The sequence below is a fragment of the Pseudophryne corroboree genome, chromosome 12 (genome assembly GCF_028390025.1).
Source record: "Pseudophryne corroboree isolate aPseCor3 chromosome 12, aPseCor3.hap2, whole genome shotgun sequence".
In the NCBI taxonomy this organism is placed as follows: Eukaryota; Metazoa; Chordata; class Amphibia; order Anura; family Myobatrachidae; genus Pseudophryne; species Pseudophryne corroboree.
In genome coordinates, this window is record NC_086455.1 from 17,147,813 (window position 1) to 17,164,068 (window position 16,256).

Consider the following 16,256-nt stretch of genomic DNA (forward strand, 5'->3'; position numbering starts at 1 on the left):
TAGGGTCTGGAATTCTTACTTCACCTGGTGTGCTAAGAATTATGATGCATATACTTTCGGAACTTCCAGGCTTCTGGCTTTTCTACAACAAGGCCTAGACTTGGGCCTTCGACTGGCCTCCCTCAAAGTCCATATATCTGCCTGGTCGGTGTGGTTTCAGAGAAAAATTGCGTCTCTTCCTGACATTCACACTTTCATTCAGGGTGTTCTACAGATTCAACCTCCCTGTGTACCTCCTGTGGCTCCATGGGATCTGTCTGTTGTTCTGAATGCCCTACAAGAGTCTCCATTTGAACCTTTCTATTAGCTATTGCCTCTGCTAGGAGGGTGTCGGACTTAGGCACTTTGTCCTGTCGAACTCGCCCAGGTTATTTGCCTAAGGTGGTATCATCTTTTTAACTTAACCAGGAGATTGTGGTTCCGGCCTTCATCTCTTCTGGTTTGTCCTCCAAAGAAAGATATTTGGATGTGGTACGGGCTCTCTGTGTTTATGTGGAAAGGACTGCCTCTATCAGGAGGTCAGATTCTCTTTTTTTACTTTTTGGTTTTCACAAACGTGGCTGGCCTGCGAATAAGCAAACCTTGGCCAGATGGATTAGAATGGTGATTGCACAAGCCTATGCACAGGCTGGACTCCCAGCTCCTGCTGCTATTAAAGCTCATTCTACTCAGTCTGTTGGACCTTCTTGAGCGCCCCCCCCGCCGTGGCTCGTCCGCAGAACAATTGTGCAAGGTGGCTACGTGGTCCTCAGTGAACACGTTCATCAGGTTCTATGCCTTTGATACTTCCGCCTCCCAGGATGCTTCCTTTGGACGCCGGGTTCTTGCGCCCGCTACAGTGCGTCCCCTCCCATGAGGAACTGCTTTAGGACATCCCCAATGTTATTCCCTGTGGAATCCCAGTGTACCCCGCTGCAGAAAAGGAGATTTATGGTAGACTTACATTTATGGTTAAATCTTTCTCCGGGGTACACTGGATTCCACAGGGCGCCCACCCTGACGCACTTAGCTTCTTTGGGTTTGTATGGAATTAGCCGCTGGTCCCTTCACCTGTCGTGAGAATGTGGTTCTATGTGACTAAAGGTCCATACACACGGAGAGATATAACTGAGAGATTTTGACTATATAGTCAAAATCGCTCAGAAAGTTAGTGCATATCTCTCCATGTGTACACAGCCAGCGATAGCGATGCGCGTCCCCGCCAGGTCGCTATCGCTGCTACAAATAGACTGTGCAGGCAAGTCAATTTTGGCTATGTCGCTGGGAAAGAAAAAGCGTCCCATTGCTTGAATGAGTTAGCCAAAATCGCCCATAGCCAAAATCGCTGGTAAAGTTAGTCAAAATCTCCTACAGCCAGTTCAAGGGAAAACGCTCAGTCAAAATCTCTCATAGTCAAAATCTCTCCGTGTGTATGCACCATAACATCTACCGTCTCTCTTACCTGCTACTGCTTTGGACTGGTTAACGAAACTGAGCTCCAGTGCCTGAAGGCGGGGCTATAGAGGAGGCGGTGCAGTGCATCCTGGGAACAGTCAAAGCTTTAGGCTGTTTGTGCCTCGGATCAAGATCCAACTCTACGCCCCCGATGTTATTCCCTGTGGAATACCAGTGTACCTCGCAGAAAGAGATTTAACAATGGTAAGTCTACCATAAATCTCCTTATGTGCGTTAAAGGAGATATATAATTCAGATTCCAGTACATCTATATTTATTATCACAGTTTCCCGTACTCCCTTGAGTATGTGCTTTACACTTCTCCCCCTTGGCTTTGCATCTAGATTCAGATGTGATGTTGACCCCCGTAAGTCATCTCCTGAGGCTGAGAATGGCTATGATGAATGGGGACAAAGGGGTAAATGTAATAGCCAGGTTCGTTTTTCCTTTTAAGTGATTGCTACTTTAATACACTGGTCAGACTCGCCGGTAACCCGCCTTGCTTGCAGTTTGCGGCTGTTGCATTTGCCCCAAAGTCTGCTTCCTATCGGCCGGCAGATCTGACGTCACCTAATTAACAAGCAGGCATCATCATGTCACCTAGATACCGCTTCCAGAGACACCGATGCACAGTACATCCCTAGACGTTCGTCTACGCTACTCCAGATTTTTAGGTCATCCCTATTAATTACGGACCTCTGAGCTTAATGTGTGAAGTCATTTAAGAAGAGACACATTATGTTCTGATTCTAGACCTCAGCTGAGCTGCTACAGTTGAGATATAGAGAAAGAAGCAGAAATATATTATGTCCAGCGCATTACATGGTTCTACAGGATATAGGATGGTTACAGAGGATGCGCACATAGAGACCTTTCATTTTCATCGGAACTGTCCGTTATTCGCTATGTGGTGGTAACACCGTCCATGAATTCCTTGAGTCCCCCAAGGAACTTGCCATCATCAGCAGAGAGGTGAGCACCGCTGGCCATAGGAAGCTTTGGGGTTGGGGGCCTCTATGGATTGTTGTGGCACCAGGTTAGTGTGATGGCCTATTCTAGCATAACCTCCCAGAACAAATTCTACAGTGATATCATGAGTTCCCCTGTAAAACCATCTAGTGCTAGATCCAAACGGAGTGCAGCCGGATTGCCAGTTGACACCTATTAGATTTTTAGGGGGTATTCAGTTAGCTGCAAGGGTCCATTGAAACCTCACCACTAATTCAGTCTTTAACTTACGCATCAGTCTATGGAAAAGCTGGGAATATATTTGTCACTGTTCCGTAGTTCCGCTGCTCTGCTCACTGCATCTCAAATTGTTCCGCATTTCATATGCCAATTGTTGATAAGCAAATGCTTCTAAAACCGGATATTTAATTATTTTACCACGTCTGTGTTGTTGAACATGTGTGTGCAACTTGAGCGTTCCGCTAATGTATGTGCCAAAGACTACTTGGAATAGGTCACTGCCTGTTTTATGAACAAGGTCAGGTACTCACAGCTGCAATCTGTTTTGCCTTCATCGTGATTGGAAAGGTGAGAAGGTGTGGGATTGGGAAGGAGATGTGATTGGAAAAGTGAGAAGGTGTGGGATTGGGAAGGAGGTGTGATTGGAAAGGTGAGAAGGTGGTGTGATGGGAAAGGTGAGAAGGCAATGTGATTGGGAAGGAGGTGTGATTGGAAAGGTGAGAAGAAAATGTGATTGGGAAGGAGGTGTGATTGGAAAGGTGAGAAGGTGTGGGATTGGGAAGGAGGTGTGATTGGAAAAGTGAGAAGGTGTGGGATTGGGAAAGTGGTGGGATTGGAAAGGTGAGAAGGTGTGAGATTGGGAAGGAGGTGTGATTTGAAAGGAGAGAAGGTGTGGGATTGGGAAATAAGTGTGATTGGAAAGGTGAGAAGGTGTGGGATTGGGAAATAGGTGGGATTGGGAAGGATGTGTGATTGGAACGGTGAGAAGGTGTGGGATTGGGAAGTAGGTGTGATTGGAAAGGTGAGAAGGTGTGGGATTGGGAAGTAGGTGTGATTGGAAAGGTACGAAGGTGTGGGATTGGAAAGGTGAGAAGGTGTGGGATTGGGAAGGCGGGTGTGATTGGAAAGGTGAGAAGGTGTGGGATTGGGAAGTCGGTATGATTGGAAACGATGTGTGATTGGAAAGGTGAAAAGGTGTGGGATTGGGAAGGCGGTGTGATTGGAAAGGTGAGAAGGTGTGGGATTGGGAAGGCGGTGTGATTGGAAAGGTGAGAAGGTGTGGGATTGGTAATGCGGTGTGATTGGAACGGTGAGAAGGTGTGGTATTGGGAAGGCGGTATGATTGGAAACGATGTGTGATTGGAAACGTGAGAAGGTGTGGGGTTGGGAAGGCGGTGTGATTGGAAAGGTGAGAAGGCGATGTGATTGGGAAAGAGGTGTGATTGAGAAATACAAAAAGATACATTGTTTTAGTAGCAGTGTTTTAAGCATTTCCACAATGTACTGAACATTTTCTGGCTTCAATACTGCTAAATGTATCACCTAAAGTATTGTAGTGTAATTGGTGATGCAGTCATAGAGCGATAATTGGACAACGTTTTAGGAAAGCTTTCTAAATCTATCTTATGCTGTGTATTTGGCATATAACGGTGGATCTACAGTATTTACAAAGAACATTTTATAATCTAACTTCTTTTTAAATGGTAAGAGAATTTTCAATGACGTGTTACAGTATTGTCTAATTTTTAACTGCAATTACAATATTACCCACATGATGGCACTGTTACCTGGAAGTGTAATTAGGCAGAATGGAGGTCTGGGGGGGACTAGGTGGCTCAGGAATACCCAAAAGCACTACAAAGTTAAGGCAATAAAGGGGGGGGGGGGCGGCGCAGTGTCACCAAGGACAATCCCCATGGAGGCACACAGGAAAATTCCCGTAGATTGCTTTATGTCATATCACAGCGATGGGGTCCGGTACATAAAGCTGCGCACCCATCAATGTGGACTTTACTGCAGCATTTTGTTTGGAGACCATTACTTCAGGGCACTTAATATGCTTATAGGGGCAAAACCTCCTCTGTATACACAGTAGAGAGAGAGCCGTTCCTGTATTATTTAATGCTAAGAGCAACGGCTACTGGTGGTAATGTTCACATATCTTCCCTTATCTAAGACATTTGTCCAGAACTATGTATCTACAGAGTCTCAAGCCTTCTAATCTCTGCACCTCAGGGGTGGGGCACCTTTCAGGTTTCTGGCTCCTCCCCTGTCCTCATGAGACACCTCCCCATTCCAGTACCTTGCATTCTCCTAACCTGTATTATGTCCCCTCTGCTCCTACTCCTGGGTGTCCTGCCTAGTGTCTTTCTGTTTCCTCCCCTGACTTCTTCCCAATTAGCCTGCAGTGTGGCTCGTACAGTTCCTGCAGTCTGCCACCAAAAGCAGTCAGGATCTCCTCACAGCAGTGTTATGTGTCTATTTAACAGACTCAATTGCCCGTATTCTGAGAATCCAGCATAATCCTGCAGCATTGTCCGCAACATACTTTTATTTGATATTTTTGATGCAGAAGAGCTACTGGGAAATCTATTTACTGCCCTCTGCTGGCTGCAAAGGGTGCTACCCCTTAAATAACGGGAAAACTGAATAGCAAATAGCATTACTCTTTCATTTTTGAGCCCTTAAAAATTATATATAATATTTTCAGGAGCTTTTCAGAGTGAAAGAGAGTAATTATTTGATGTGCTTGGTGTCAAATATCTCAAAGTCCGTCTATGTGCAATTGTGGTTAGTTCTGTAGCTTTTCTTATATACGTTCCTTTTTAAAACACAAGTTGAACCAATATTAGTTGGTGGTTTGTGACTAGCTGGTGTCTGCTTATCTTCACCGAATTAAAGTTGACCGGTCACCTAGCGTTTTTGTGTGGCTGAGCCAGTATTTGGGAGAATAGAACCCTGTAATATCAATAATAATGTACCCTATTAGTATGCTGAGAAAGACCCTGGTTAAAAGATGGGTGCCATTCCATGAATACTGGATCGATCCACAAAATGGCTGCCATCATTGTGTATAGGTGACAGGTCCACTTTCAAGATAATAATTCCAGCCTTTTTACCCGAGTGGAAAATATGTGTATTATTTGTATACTTCCCTCAGCTCTGAGCGTCTTTCTTACGCTTGGTGCTTAAACACACAGGAAGTAAGGTGTGCGACAAAAAAGAGCTTCCGTTTCTCAGACTCAGAATTCTGCATGTGTGGCAAAGCTTTGGCATTTAGGGGTAAATTTACTAAGGTGGGAGTTTTTTTGTTTGTTTGTTTTTTTTAGCACTGGTGATGTTGCTCCTAGCAACCAATCAGAGTCTACTTAACATTTATCTAGCTGCTTCTAGAAGGTAATAGATTGGTTGCTATGGGCAACATCACCAGTTCTAAAAAAAACCTCCCACCTTAGTAAATTTACCTCATAGAAAGTGTTGAATATTTTTTTTATTGTTGTTTCAATAATTTGCTTTAAAAGTTCAATAATCCTAAACACAGAAGTTTGAAGGTCATTTTAGAAGTCCATGTATTTGGACAAAGGTTCTGATCACGAGAGCACATTTTTCCATTGCACACCTGACTTCCTGTCTGTAAGCCGATTGAAGGGCATAACAAGCAGTCCAACATGTGTCTGAAATGGCTTCTTAGGGGTTCTAAGAAGGATAATATACAGCAACGGAGCAGCTGGTGTGTGGTTAGCAGAGTTCTCCGGACGATATTTGTGGACACACGGCTTGATTCAGAGGTGGACGCTGACGGAACGCAATGCCCAGTTGTGCGTTTTTCTTTGTAGTGTGCATGCTCCGCGATTACAGACAGCGGTCACAGTGAGAATTTGGACGCAAAGTGAATGACAATCAGTCAGCTATTGTGCGAAGTAACTAGTCAAGCGTAGTTTGTCACAATCGTTTCGTGTATGTGCCGCAGCCAGCAACGGTGTCTCTGTACCGCTGCGTGCTAATACTCAGTTGCGTCTACCTCTGAATCACCTCACAGTCGGCTTCATGTCGTCCAATGTGCCTCCTCTGCCCTTATGCTGTGAGTATACTGTCCGAGCAACGTTTCCGTCAAGGGTGAAGCTCCTAGCAGAACTAATTGGTTGATCTCATTCAGCTCACGTTAATGTAATCCCCCTGAGAGTTACCAATCAAATGTGCTCACTAACTATCTTTCAGCTGATTTTCTGTTTTATCTTCTAAATTTTATTTTTGTTTTGTCTTCTCCTCCATATTCCCCCTTCCTTGTTTTTTTTTTTTTTCTCTCTTTATCTGGTGTCTTCTGCACAGCTGAGGTGGTGGGCAGTAATGATGTCATACCCTTGCCAGACATCGGCCAGGCAGACAGAGTGTTGCGGGAAGCTGGTGGCGGAACTGGTTTAGATGGTAAATCTTTATTGCGTTGCAAGAGTGGCCGGGAGAGGAGTTGGCTTTAGTCACCGAGGCGATGCTTGGCTGTGTATCCCCTTACCATTACCCCGCACACCCTGTGGCATCACCCTTCTGTTAATTACTCATTTTAAAAATAAAAACATATTAATTAAAAAGTGCTCTTAATTTTATAAGTGATAAACCATATGTACAGCTTTCCCCAGATTTATAGTAGTGGACATTTTAAAGGTGATATTTGCCTGAGGTGATTATCAACGTGAAAGTCCAGTTATGGATTGACCGCTGGTGCTTGAAAGACAGGTTTCTTTAATTCTATTATAGGCTCCCTACATCTGCGCCATATTTCCTTGTTTCCCCGATCCGATCTGCTGATCAGTGATCGGCAATCCATTCATGAACCAGGAAATTCTGCATGTTAAAAATGTCTGATTTGCCCATCTCAATCAATTTTTGGTCGGGATCGGCAAATTGGGAAAATCCAACATGTAGAATTTCCTCAATACCTCAACATCTGGGGATCAGGGAATTGCGTCGGTGCATCCCAGACCAGAACTAATGTAGGCTTATTCTCTTTTAAAATGTTTCGGAACGTTTTCAGTAGAATTTTATTTACAAAATAGCCGTGTTATTTGGCAAAGAGAAACCGTTCTACAAAAATGGGTTGTGCGGCCTGTATTTTTTGTTTTACATTGAAATTTTCCTAGAGTTTTTCTACATGGGAAATTTTATGTAGAACATTTACCGGCTCTCCCAATTCCTTTTAAACCTTGTTATATAAAGTGGCATCTTAAGTCCCACATTTTATATCCAGGCCATGCATTGCGTCTTATGTTTTTGGCTAATAGGTCATTTATACGCAGAGGTTGAGGCTTTCTAGTAGGGGTAACTTTACCAATATTTAAATTTTTGTGCACTTCTTTTTCATTTATACCGCTGTCGGGTACCCAATTCGCTGACGTATATTAATGTATACATTTTCCTACCAGTTAAAAGAGGGGTTCCTATTTTGTGGTACGTGTAGGATCCCAAACGTCATGGAAACTTTTGGCTTGTAGGTTTTTGAAGTTTTTCCGAAGGTTGGGAATATTCTGTAAATAAATTGCTGCGCGGAGGAAAGTTACGTAATCACTTATAATGAGACAGTTGTGACATCACCAAGGCCAGGAGTTGCAGGGACTAATCTGCCCGCAAAAGTAAATAATGTGCACAGTGTACAAAGTATATACGTGCTTGCGGTATGTTACATAATGAGTAATAAAGGGTATATTTTCCCATGTATGAGATGTTTATGCGGATACTCAGAAGTAGTTGTATCGGTGAGGTCCTCTGTATTGCGCATGGAGGTTCTCTGTATAGCGCTTAGAATGCTATCTTACAAGGAGCAGTTCTGACAGTCTGTAAGCGGGCAACCTGTGTCGGTACAAGACTGCTCCATGTTACTGTAACCCCGGAGAATAAAGTAGTGCCATAGAATTGCACTACCCAAAGTATATCCTACAGAATGGGGACAGTTTGTTTGCCAAGCGGAGTCTATATGTTATTATATACATGATAAGCGCCAGTGTGCTAACAAACGTAATCAGGAAGGCGTGATTATATTTCCCATAAGCGTTGATGTGCTGTTTGTAGACAAGTGATCTTGTTAGGCGTACTTTGGCTGCGGTGCAGTATTTGGTGTAGTGTTACTTGTATAAACACTCGCAAGGCCAATGTGGTGACCCTGGGTACTCCATCATTGTCATCAGGCAGTGGCGGCATACCGTCTTTAGTATGTGTTCGCCAGTGCTTCAATACGTCCATGAGTATTCTACCCATTAGCAAGTCTTCCCAAAGCCACCTGAGACCTGTATGTAATAGTGGCCTGCGCTTGGCAGGAACTGGCTTGATACTGGCGGTTTAGCCTGTACTTTTAAAGCGGCAATGGTATTGCCTTTAAAATCATTGTTGCTTTAAATCTGTGGTTCCCGGTTTCAGCAGCTCGCAGGCTGTCCCTAGAGTGTTTATTAATGATCATCCCATTGCCATTTTGGACCCCCTCTCGGGAACCATAATAAGCGAGACATGAGGACTCTCTGTCCCGGCTCCTCACACACGCCTCGTTTGTACATACAATAAATGATCGTCACCAGCGCGAGTCCCGTCCAAGGGTGATGCCTCATAACCTTCCGCTCATAAAACTAGCTCATTTTATTTTTCTTCCCTCTTCATCCATCTCTGTCTTCTCCTTGCAGACCTCCTAACTCCCATGTCTTTTCCACATTAACATTTCCACTTGGAATGAAAAGATTGTTGAGCGAACCGCCTATAGTCTGCTAATCCATTGGTTTGAACACTCACAACGGTTTGCTGAGATTGGGAATGAAGCGCTGTCTATGTGTCGCTAAATATTCATGTCTTGTTTGGCCAACTTCTGTCATCAGAGGAACTGGTCGCTGCATGTGCTTCAAACCCATGACCATCCACCTCTCTCCCCTAACCTATGCCTCTCTCCACCCCGCATTATAGGAAATCTCTTTTATGTGGTCATGCCGTCTGTTCCCACGTTGCCCCCGCCTGAGGATGAGCACAGAGAAACTCCGGAACCTAGACGGTGTAGAGAACCAGTGGGGAGCCCGACCTTACCCAAATCTCAGGATGTACACAGTACGCAGACAAGCCGTTCGCAGGGTCACAGTCCCCCAGCTCGGAGGCCAGAAAGTCCAGCACCTCACCCAGATCTGCCACCAAATCTGGTAATTCAAGATGTTGATACAATCTTCAGAACAATGGAACAGCTAACGGCCAAATTACATAGGTTACAGGTGAGAGCCAGGACCGTGTTGCAAACCTCAGTCCAAGAAGTTGTATTTTTCAAGGAATCTGTCAGCTGAGAGGGCATGCTGGGAAATGTAGTTCAAGCGTTATTTATCTGTCATATTCATCTGCTATTCCAACATTTTAAAATAAGCTAGTTGGCTTATACAGGAAAAGCTTTTACGTTGGCCGTAATAATGACGGATTCGTATATATTTTCCCTTTTCTGTATCTAGGCAGCAGTGTCCCAGGTAAAATAAATTCTCCAAGCTACGGCCATGTTAAACGTAAGAAAATGAGCAGCTGTTTGCTGTTACATAGCATTTTATAATTGCAGCTCTAAGTCCTCCAGTCAACGTAGGAGAACAACTCCTTTCCAATATGCTTCCGCTGTTCCAAAGTGATGTAATCGGTTGGGTTTCCGCAGCACTGTAAGCAACCGTTAATGCTCCCCTGTCTATAACCATTGCGCAGGAGGTGGAGTCTGCACACCAGGAACTCTTAAGGTCCTTAAGAAGTAAGACCACAGAAGAACAGCCGTGCCAGCCTGAGCCAACATCGGAGGTCAAAAAGCAGCCAGAGATACAACACGGGTCCAGCGTCAATAGTAGCTCTCTCTTCTTTGTGAAGAACAGCATGTCAGTGTCACTCCATCGAGACAGTAAGCATCGCCATCTTAATTCACCTTTGTACAGTGGTTATTGCATTTTTACTTCCTTATTAACAGTTTCTTATATAGCGCAGCAGATTCAATTGTGCTTTACAGTTGGAAACAAGACTGGGTGATAACAAACAGTCATAGAGGTAGGAGGGCCCTGCTCGCAAGCTTACAATCTATAAGGAAGTAGGCATTGATACACAAGGACAGGTGCTACTTATTGCATAATGGTCTACCAGATTGCAAAGTTCTTGGTGGGCTGTGTGATGTGGTCACACAGCAATGTTGGCCTGGGGTCAGGGGAATGGTAAAGTGAAGAAAGAGAAAACGTGTTGATAAGTGTGTACAGTGGGGATGTAATTGGACAGGAAAGTTTATGAAGGTCATGTGGGCGGTCCTGAAATTTGATAAGCTTGCCTGAAGAGGTGAGTTTTCAGGGAACGCTTGAAGGTTTGGAGACTAGAGGAGAGTCTTGTTGTGCGAGTGAGGGCATTTCACAGAGTGGGTGCAGCCCGAAGAAAGTCCTACAATCGTGAATGGGAGTGAGTAACGAGTGTGGATGAGAGACATAGATCTTGTGAAGAGCAAAGAGGTCAGGTTGGGAGATATGTTGAGAGAGATATATGTTGGTTTTGTTTGATTGATGGCCTTGTGTGGGAGTAAAAGTATTTTATATTGAATACGCTAGAATACAGGTAACCAATGGAGGGACTGACAGAGCGGCTCTGCAGACGATGAACGTCTGGCAAGGAAGATTAGCCTCGCAGTTGCATTCAGAATGGATTGTAGTGGTGAGAGTCTCTTTTTGGGAAGACAAGTAAGAAGACTATTACAATAATCAATGCGGGAGATAATGAGAGCATGGATTAGAGTTTTTGCAGTGTCTTGTGTAAGATATGGTTGTATTTTGGATATGTTTTTTAGATGTATGTAATATGATTTTCAGAGATTGAATGTGGGGAACAAAGGAAAGTTCAGAGTCGAGGATGACACCTAGGCAGCGAGCTTGTGGGGTAGGGATGATTGCCGAGTTCTCAACAGTGATAGAGATATCAGATTGGTAGCTACTATTGGCCGGTGGAAATATAATTAATTCTGTTTTGGAAATATTAAGTTTTAGGTGGCGACATGACATCCAAGATGAAACTGCAGAAAAGGCATTCAGTGACCCGGACTAATGGAGATGGTGACAAATCTGGGGAGGATAGGTAGATTTGAGTATCACCCGCATACAGATGATATTGAAATCCCAAAAAAGCTAATTAGTTGGCCAAGAGATGTGGTATACAATCCAGAAAGTATTCAAAGCGCTTCACTTTTTCCACATTTTGTTATGTTACAGCCTTATTCCAAAATGGAATAAATTAATTTACCCTCATTTGAGATTTTTTCAAATTTATTAAAAATAAAAAACTAAGAAATCACATGTAGATAAGTATTCACAGCCTTTGCTCAATACTTTATTGATGCACCTTTGGCAGCAATTACAGCCTCAAGTCTTTTTGAAAATGACGCCACAAGCTTGGCACACCTATCTTTGGGCAGTTTCGCCCATTCCTCTTTGCAGCACCTCTCAAGCTCCATCAGGTTGGATGGGAAGCGTCGGTGCACAGCCATTTTCAGATCTCTCCAGTGATGTTCAATCAGATTCAAGTCTGGGCTCTGGCTGGGTCACTCAAGGACATTCACAGAGTTATCCTGAAGCCACTCCTTTGGTTTCTTGGCTGTGTGCTTAGGGTTGATGCCCTGCTGAAAGATGAACCAACGCCCCAGTCTGAGATAAAGAGCGCTCTGGAGCAGGTTTTCTTCCAGGATGTCTCTGTACATTGCTGCATTCATCTTTCCCTCTATCCTGACTAGTCTCCCAGTTCCTGCTGCTGAAAAACATCCCCACAGCATGATGCTGCCACCACCATGCTTCACTGTAGGGATGGTATTGCCCTGGTGATGAACGGTGCCTGGTTTCCTCCAAACATGACGCCTGGCATTCATGCCAAAGAGTTCAATCTTTGTCTAATCAGACCAGAGAATTTTGTTTATCATGGTCTGAGAGTCCTTCAGGAGCATTTTGGCAAACTCCAGGTGGGCTGCCATGTGCTTTTTACAAAGGAGTGGCTTCCGTCTTGCCACTCCACCATACAGGCCTGATTGGTGGATTGCTGCAGAGATGGTTGTCCTTCTGGAGGGTCCTCCTCTCTCTACAGAGGAATGCTGTATCTCTGACAGAGTGACCATCAGGTTCTTGGTCACTTCCCTGACTAGGGTCCTTCTCCCCCGACTGCTCAGTTTAGATGGCCGGCCAGCTCTAGGAAGAGTCCTGGTGGTTCTGAACTTCTTCCGTTTACAGATGATGGAGGCCACTGTGCTCATTGGGACCTTCAAAGCAGCAGATATTTTGCTGTACCCTTCCCCAGATTTGTGCCTTGAGACAAACCTGTCTCGGAGGTCTACAGACAATTCCTTTGACTTCATGCTTGGTTTGTGCTCAGACATGCACTGTCAAGTGTGGGACCTTATATACACAGGTGTGTGCCTTTCCAAATCATGTCCAATCAACTGAATTTACCACAGGTGGACTCCAATTAAGCTATGAACATCTCAAGGATGCACCTGACCTCAATTTTGAGCTTCATGGCAAAGGCTGTGAATACTTATGTACATGCGATTTCTTATTTTTTTTATTTTTAATAAATTGGCAAAAATCTCAAAAATAACTTTTTTCACGTTGTCATTATGGAGTATTGTGTGTAGAATTTTGAGGGAAAAAATAATTTATTCCATTTTGGAGGCTGTAACATAACAAAGTGTGGAAAAAGTGAAGAGCTCTGAATACTTTCCGGATGCACTGTAGATAGAGAATAGCAGGGGACCTAAGACTGAGCCTTGCGGTACTCCAACTGATAGAGGTAGCGAAGAGGAGGTGGAATCAGGGAAGCGGACACTGAAAGAGCGATTATATAGGTAGGATGAGAACCAAGAAAGGGCCGTGTCCTGAAGACCTAGGGAATGTAGTGTTTGTATGAGAAGAGAGTGGTCAACAGTGTCAAAGGCAGCAGAGAGATCTAGAAGAATAAGAAGTGAGTAATGGCCTTTAGACTTTAAAGTGACCAGATTATTCATTACTTTAGTCAGTGCTGTCTCTGTGGAATGTTGGTAACGAAAGCCTGACTGAAGTGGGTCCAATAAATTGTGTGAGTTAAAGTGTGTGAGGCGAGTGTAGGCAAGTCTCTCAAGTAGCCTGAAGGGCACGGTAGCTGAGAGATGGGACAGTAGTTAGAGAGTTAGGGTCAGAATGGGAACATGCTTGAACGGTGAAGGAAAGATACCAGTAGAGAGAGAGAGATTACAGATTTTAGTTAAGGTTGGGATGAGCACAGGAGACAGAGCTTTACTTATTTGTGAGGGTATAGAATCAAGAGGAGAGGTAGTAGAGTAGGAGGATAAGAAGAGTGTTGATACTTCATCTCCATTTGTGGGATCAAATGAAGAGAAGATACCATAAGGTTCAGGTAGAGAATTCAGCAGGTCACTGGCTGGGAAAGAGTGTACCATTTCATCTTGGATCTTATCAATCTTGACCTAACATGTAAAGCAGGCATGTCACCTACATACAACTTACACAGAAATGTGATAGGATACTTCTAACAAATTGTATGTTATATTTACTGTGTGTTACCGCTGCCTAGTTTATTTTGAAGTTACTTTATTGCATATTAGCATTATGTCGGCCATCTTCTGAGCAGGAAGTACACAACAGGGGGGGCGGGCACCATTTTCTAGCTGATTTTTTAATGGTATTAAAACTGCATTGCTGTCAGGTAGTTTACTCCCTGTAGTATTAATGTTCAATATTCCAAAAGGCTGAAGAGAGTTAACGTCTGTGGCAGAGTCTCGTACATATACATTTATATCTTTACTTACAGTTTTACAGAACTTTGTTTATTAGACTGTTACTAATGCAGACTTGTTTTATTTCCCCCCCAGGCCTTACAGATCCACCTGATGGTGCTTTAAACTTTACCCTGGGCCTTTAACCTTGTGCACGGACGCCAAAAACCTCGCTAGGATCTCTACCACTACTCTTCTTCCCCCCCTTCCTGTCTGTCCAGACGACCAGCAGGGGGCTGGGGGGGAAGAGGCGCTTGAGGTGCAGAGTTGACGCCTGCCAGCTTAGGACATGGGCACTTTATAGTTGAGGCCTGTATTTATCAGCCTAACTTGGATTGCAAGGAAAAGACGACTTTAAAAACTTTTGCAAAGAGAGAAAAAAAACAAAAACTGGAATTATTTTTGGAGGAAAAGAAAAAAAACACTAAGCATGTTAGCTTGAAAAATTAAATATAAATATATATATATATATATATATAAAAAAATATGTATAGTTATATACCTATTTAAAAAACGAAAAAGACAAAATACCTACATTATCGCGGATTGGTTTCTAACAAGAAGACTGGGAGTGTTTGCACCCCTAACCCCTAAAATACGCATGCTGTAGCTGTGGCTCTTCCAATTGAATGGCCCTTGCAGGAATGAGACCTCTAGTGGATGGTTACCATGCTTGGGGACACATTGTCTGGCTTGTGTTATCCCTCTGCACTGTGGAGAGTCTGTAGAAAATGCACTATTTCCGATGACAAGAGAAGTCCCACGCGGGCTACCTCCTCTTTTTTTTTTTTTTTTTTTTTATTATAAATATGTATGTATGTGCATTTTTTTATTTTATTTTGTATATAGTTTTTCCCCCGCCCTCTCTCCCAACTTGTAATAAAACTGGCTTTTTACCACTGGTGTCTTTCATCAACTTAGATGATACAGGCTGCAGGTACTGAACTGATTTCTATATTATGAAGCTGAGTCAGTGCCACATGCATACCACTAAGTGTAGGGGGCGTGGTAACAATTTGGGGGCGTGGCTGTGCCGCCACGGCCAATAGGGTAAGTTATTGCAGTCTTTTTCAGCCCTGTATCAAAAGTTTATACTCCGCTGTACAGTAAATGTAAATAACATGTTTGTTTTCACCTCCTTTTGGATCAACGCAATTAGAATTTACAAACGGTTGAACTCAATAGACTTGTGTCGTGTTTCTTCTTTACTAATTATACAATGACTTTTCCCAGTATGGGATCTTCTACTGATGGACTTCAAATGTTAACAACAACTACTTGATATAAGGCAATTTGCTTCTTAAGTTTAGGGGTCAATTCAATTATTTGTGAGTTTGCAAAAGCAAACTCGCATCAATAAACTTGCATACATCGCGGCAATGCATGCACTCGAGAAATGCAAGATTTAACTAGGAATGGCGATTGACGGGACTCGCGGCGACCTTGCGCCACTTTTCAGGCTTTTACAGTGGTGCCTCGGGTTGGTGGTCCAGGACCAAATCAAATGATTTGTGGTCAAGACGATAGGCAAAGCCAGTGCAGGTGGCTGTCAATCATAACACATGGACAATCAGAAGCAAAACTCTCTCCTCCACCACATAACTGACCCTAAGGATGACAGGTAGGCGCAGGTTACTTACATTTATATATTTTTTCCAAATTTATCAATTAAAACCTTTTATGTAAGGGGTGCCGTGAAAAAAATGATGATACTCAAGGGCGCCATGATTCAAGAACGTCTGGGAACCGATGCTTTAAACACATTTTCCTGTCCCCCAAAATACAGTAAGTTGGAAAAAAAAACTCTGAAAGTTAAAAAATTCTTCTCCTATGAATACAACACCTCCATACCTGTCCCACATCATTTACACCTCCATACCTGTCCCACGTCATTTACACCTCCATACCTGCCCTACGTCATTTACACCTCTACATACCTGTCCCACGTCATTTACACCTCCATACCTGCCCTACGTCATTTATACCTCTACATACCTGTCCCACGTCATTTACACCTCACACATACCTGTCCCCCATCATTTACACCTCACACTACCTGTCCCACATCATTTACACCTCCATA

General features: G+C 43.6%; 1 protein-coding gene across 6 annotated transcripts in view; it reads left to right on the plus strand.

The window, feature by feature from the left end:
• The window catches only part of ARHGEF11 (Rho guanine nucleotide exchange factor 11), a 210,601-nt gene extending 195,529 nt beyond the window's left edge, over positions 1-15,072 (plus strand). For 4 of the 6 annotated variants that reach the window (XM_063947103.1, XM_063947105.1, XM_063947104.1 and 1 more), the window contains 4 exons: positions 6,733-6,828; positions 9,340-9,635; positions 10,102-10,288; positions 14,270-15,072. In XM_063947103.1, coding sequence (XP_063803173.1) covers positions 6,733-6,828; positions 9,340-9,635; positions 10,102-10,288; positions 14,270-14,319 — 629 coding nt within the window. In that variant the 3' untranslated portion in view covers positions 14,320-15,072. The remainder of the gene's footprint in view (positions 1-6,732; positions 6,829-9,339; positions 9,636-10,101; positions 10,289-14,269) is intronic. The other 2 variants (XM_063947107.1, XM_063947108.1) reach the window with 2 other exon arrangements.
• Positions 15,073-16,256: the final 1,184 nt, after the last annotated feature.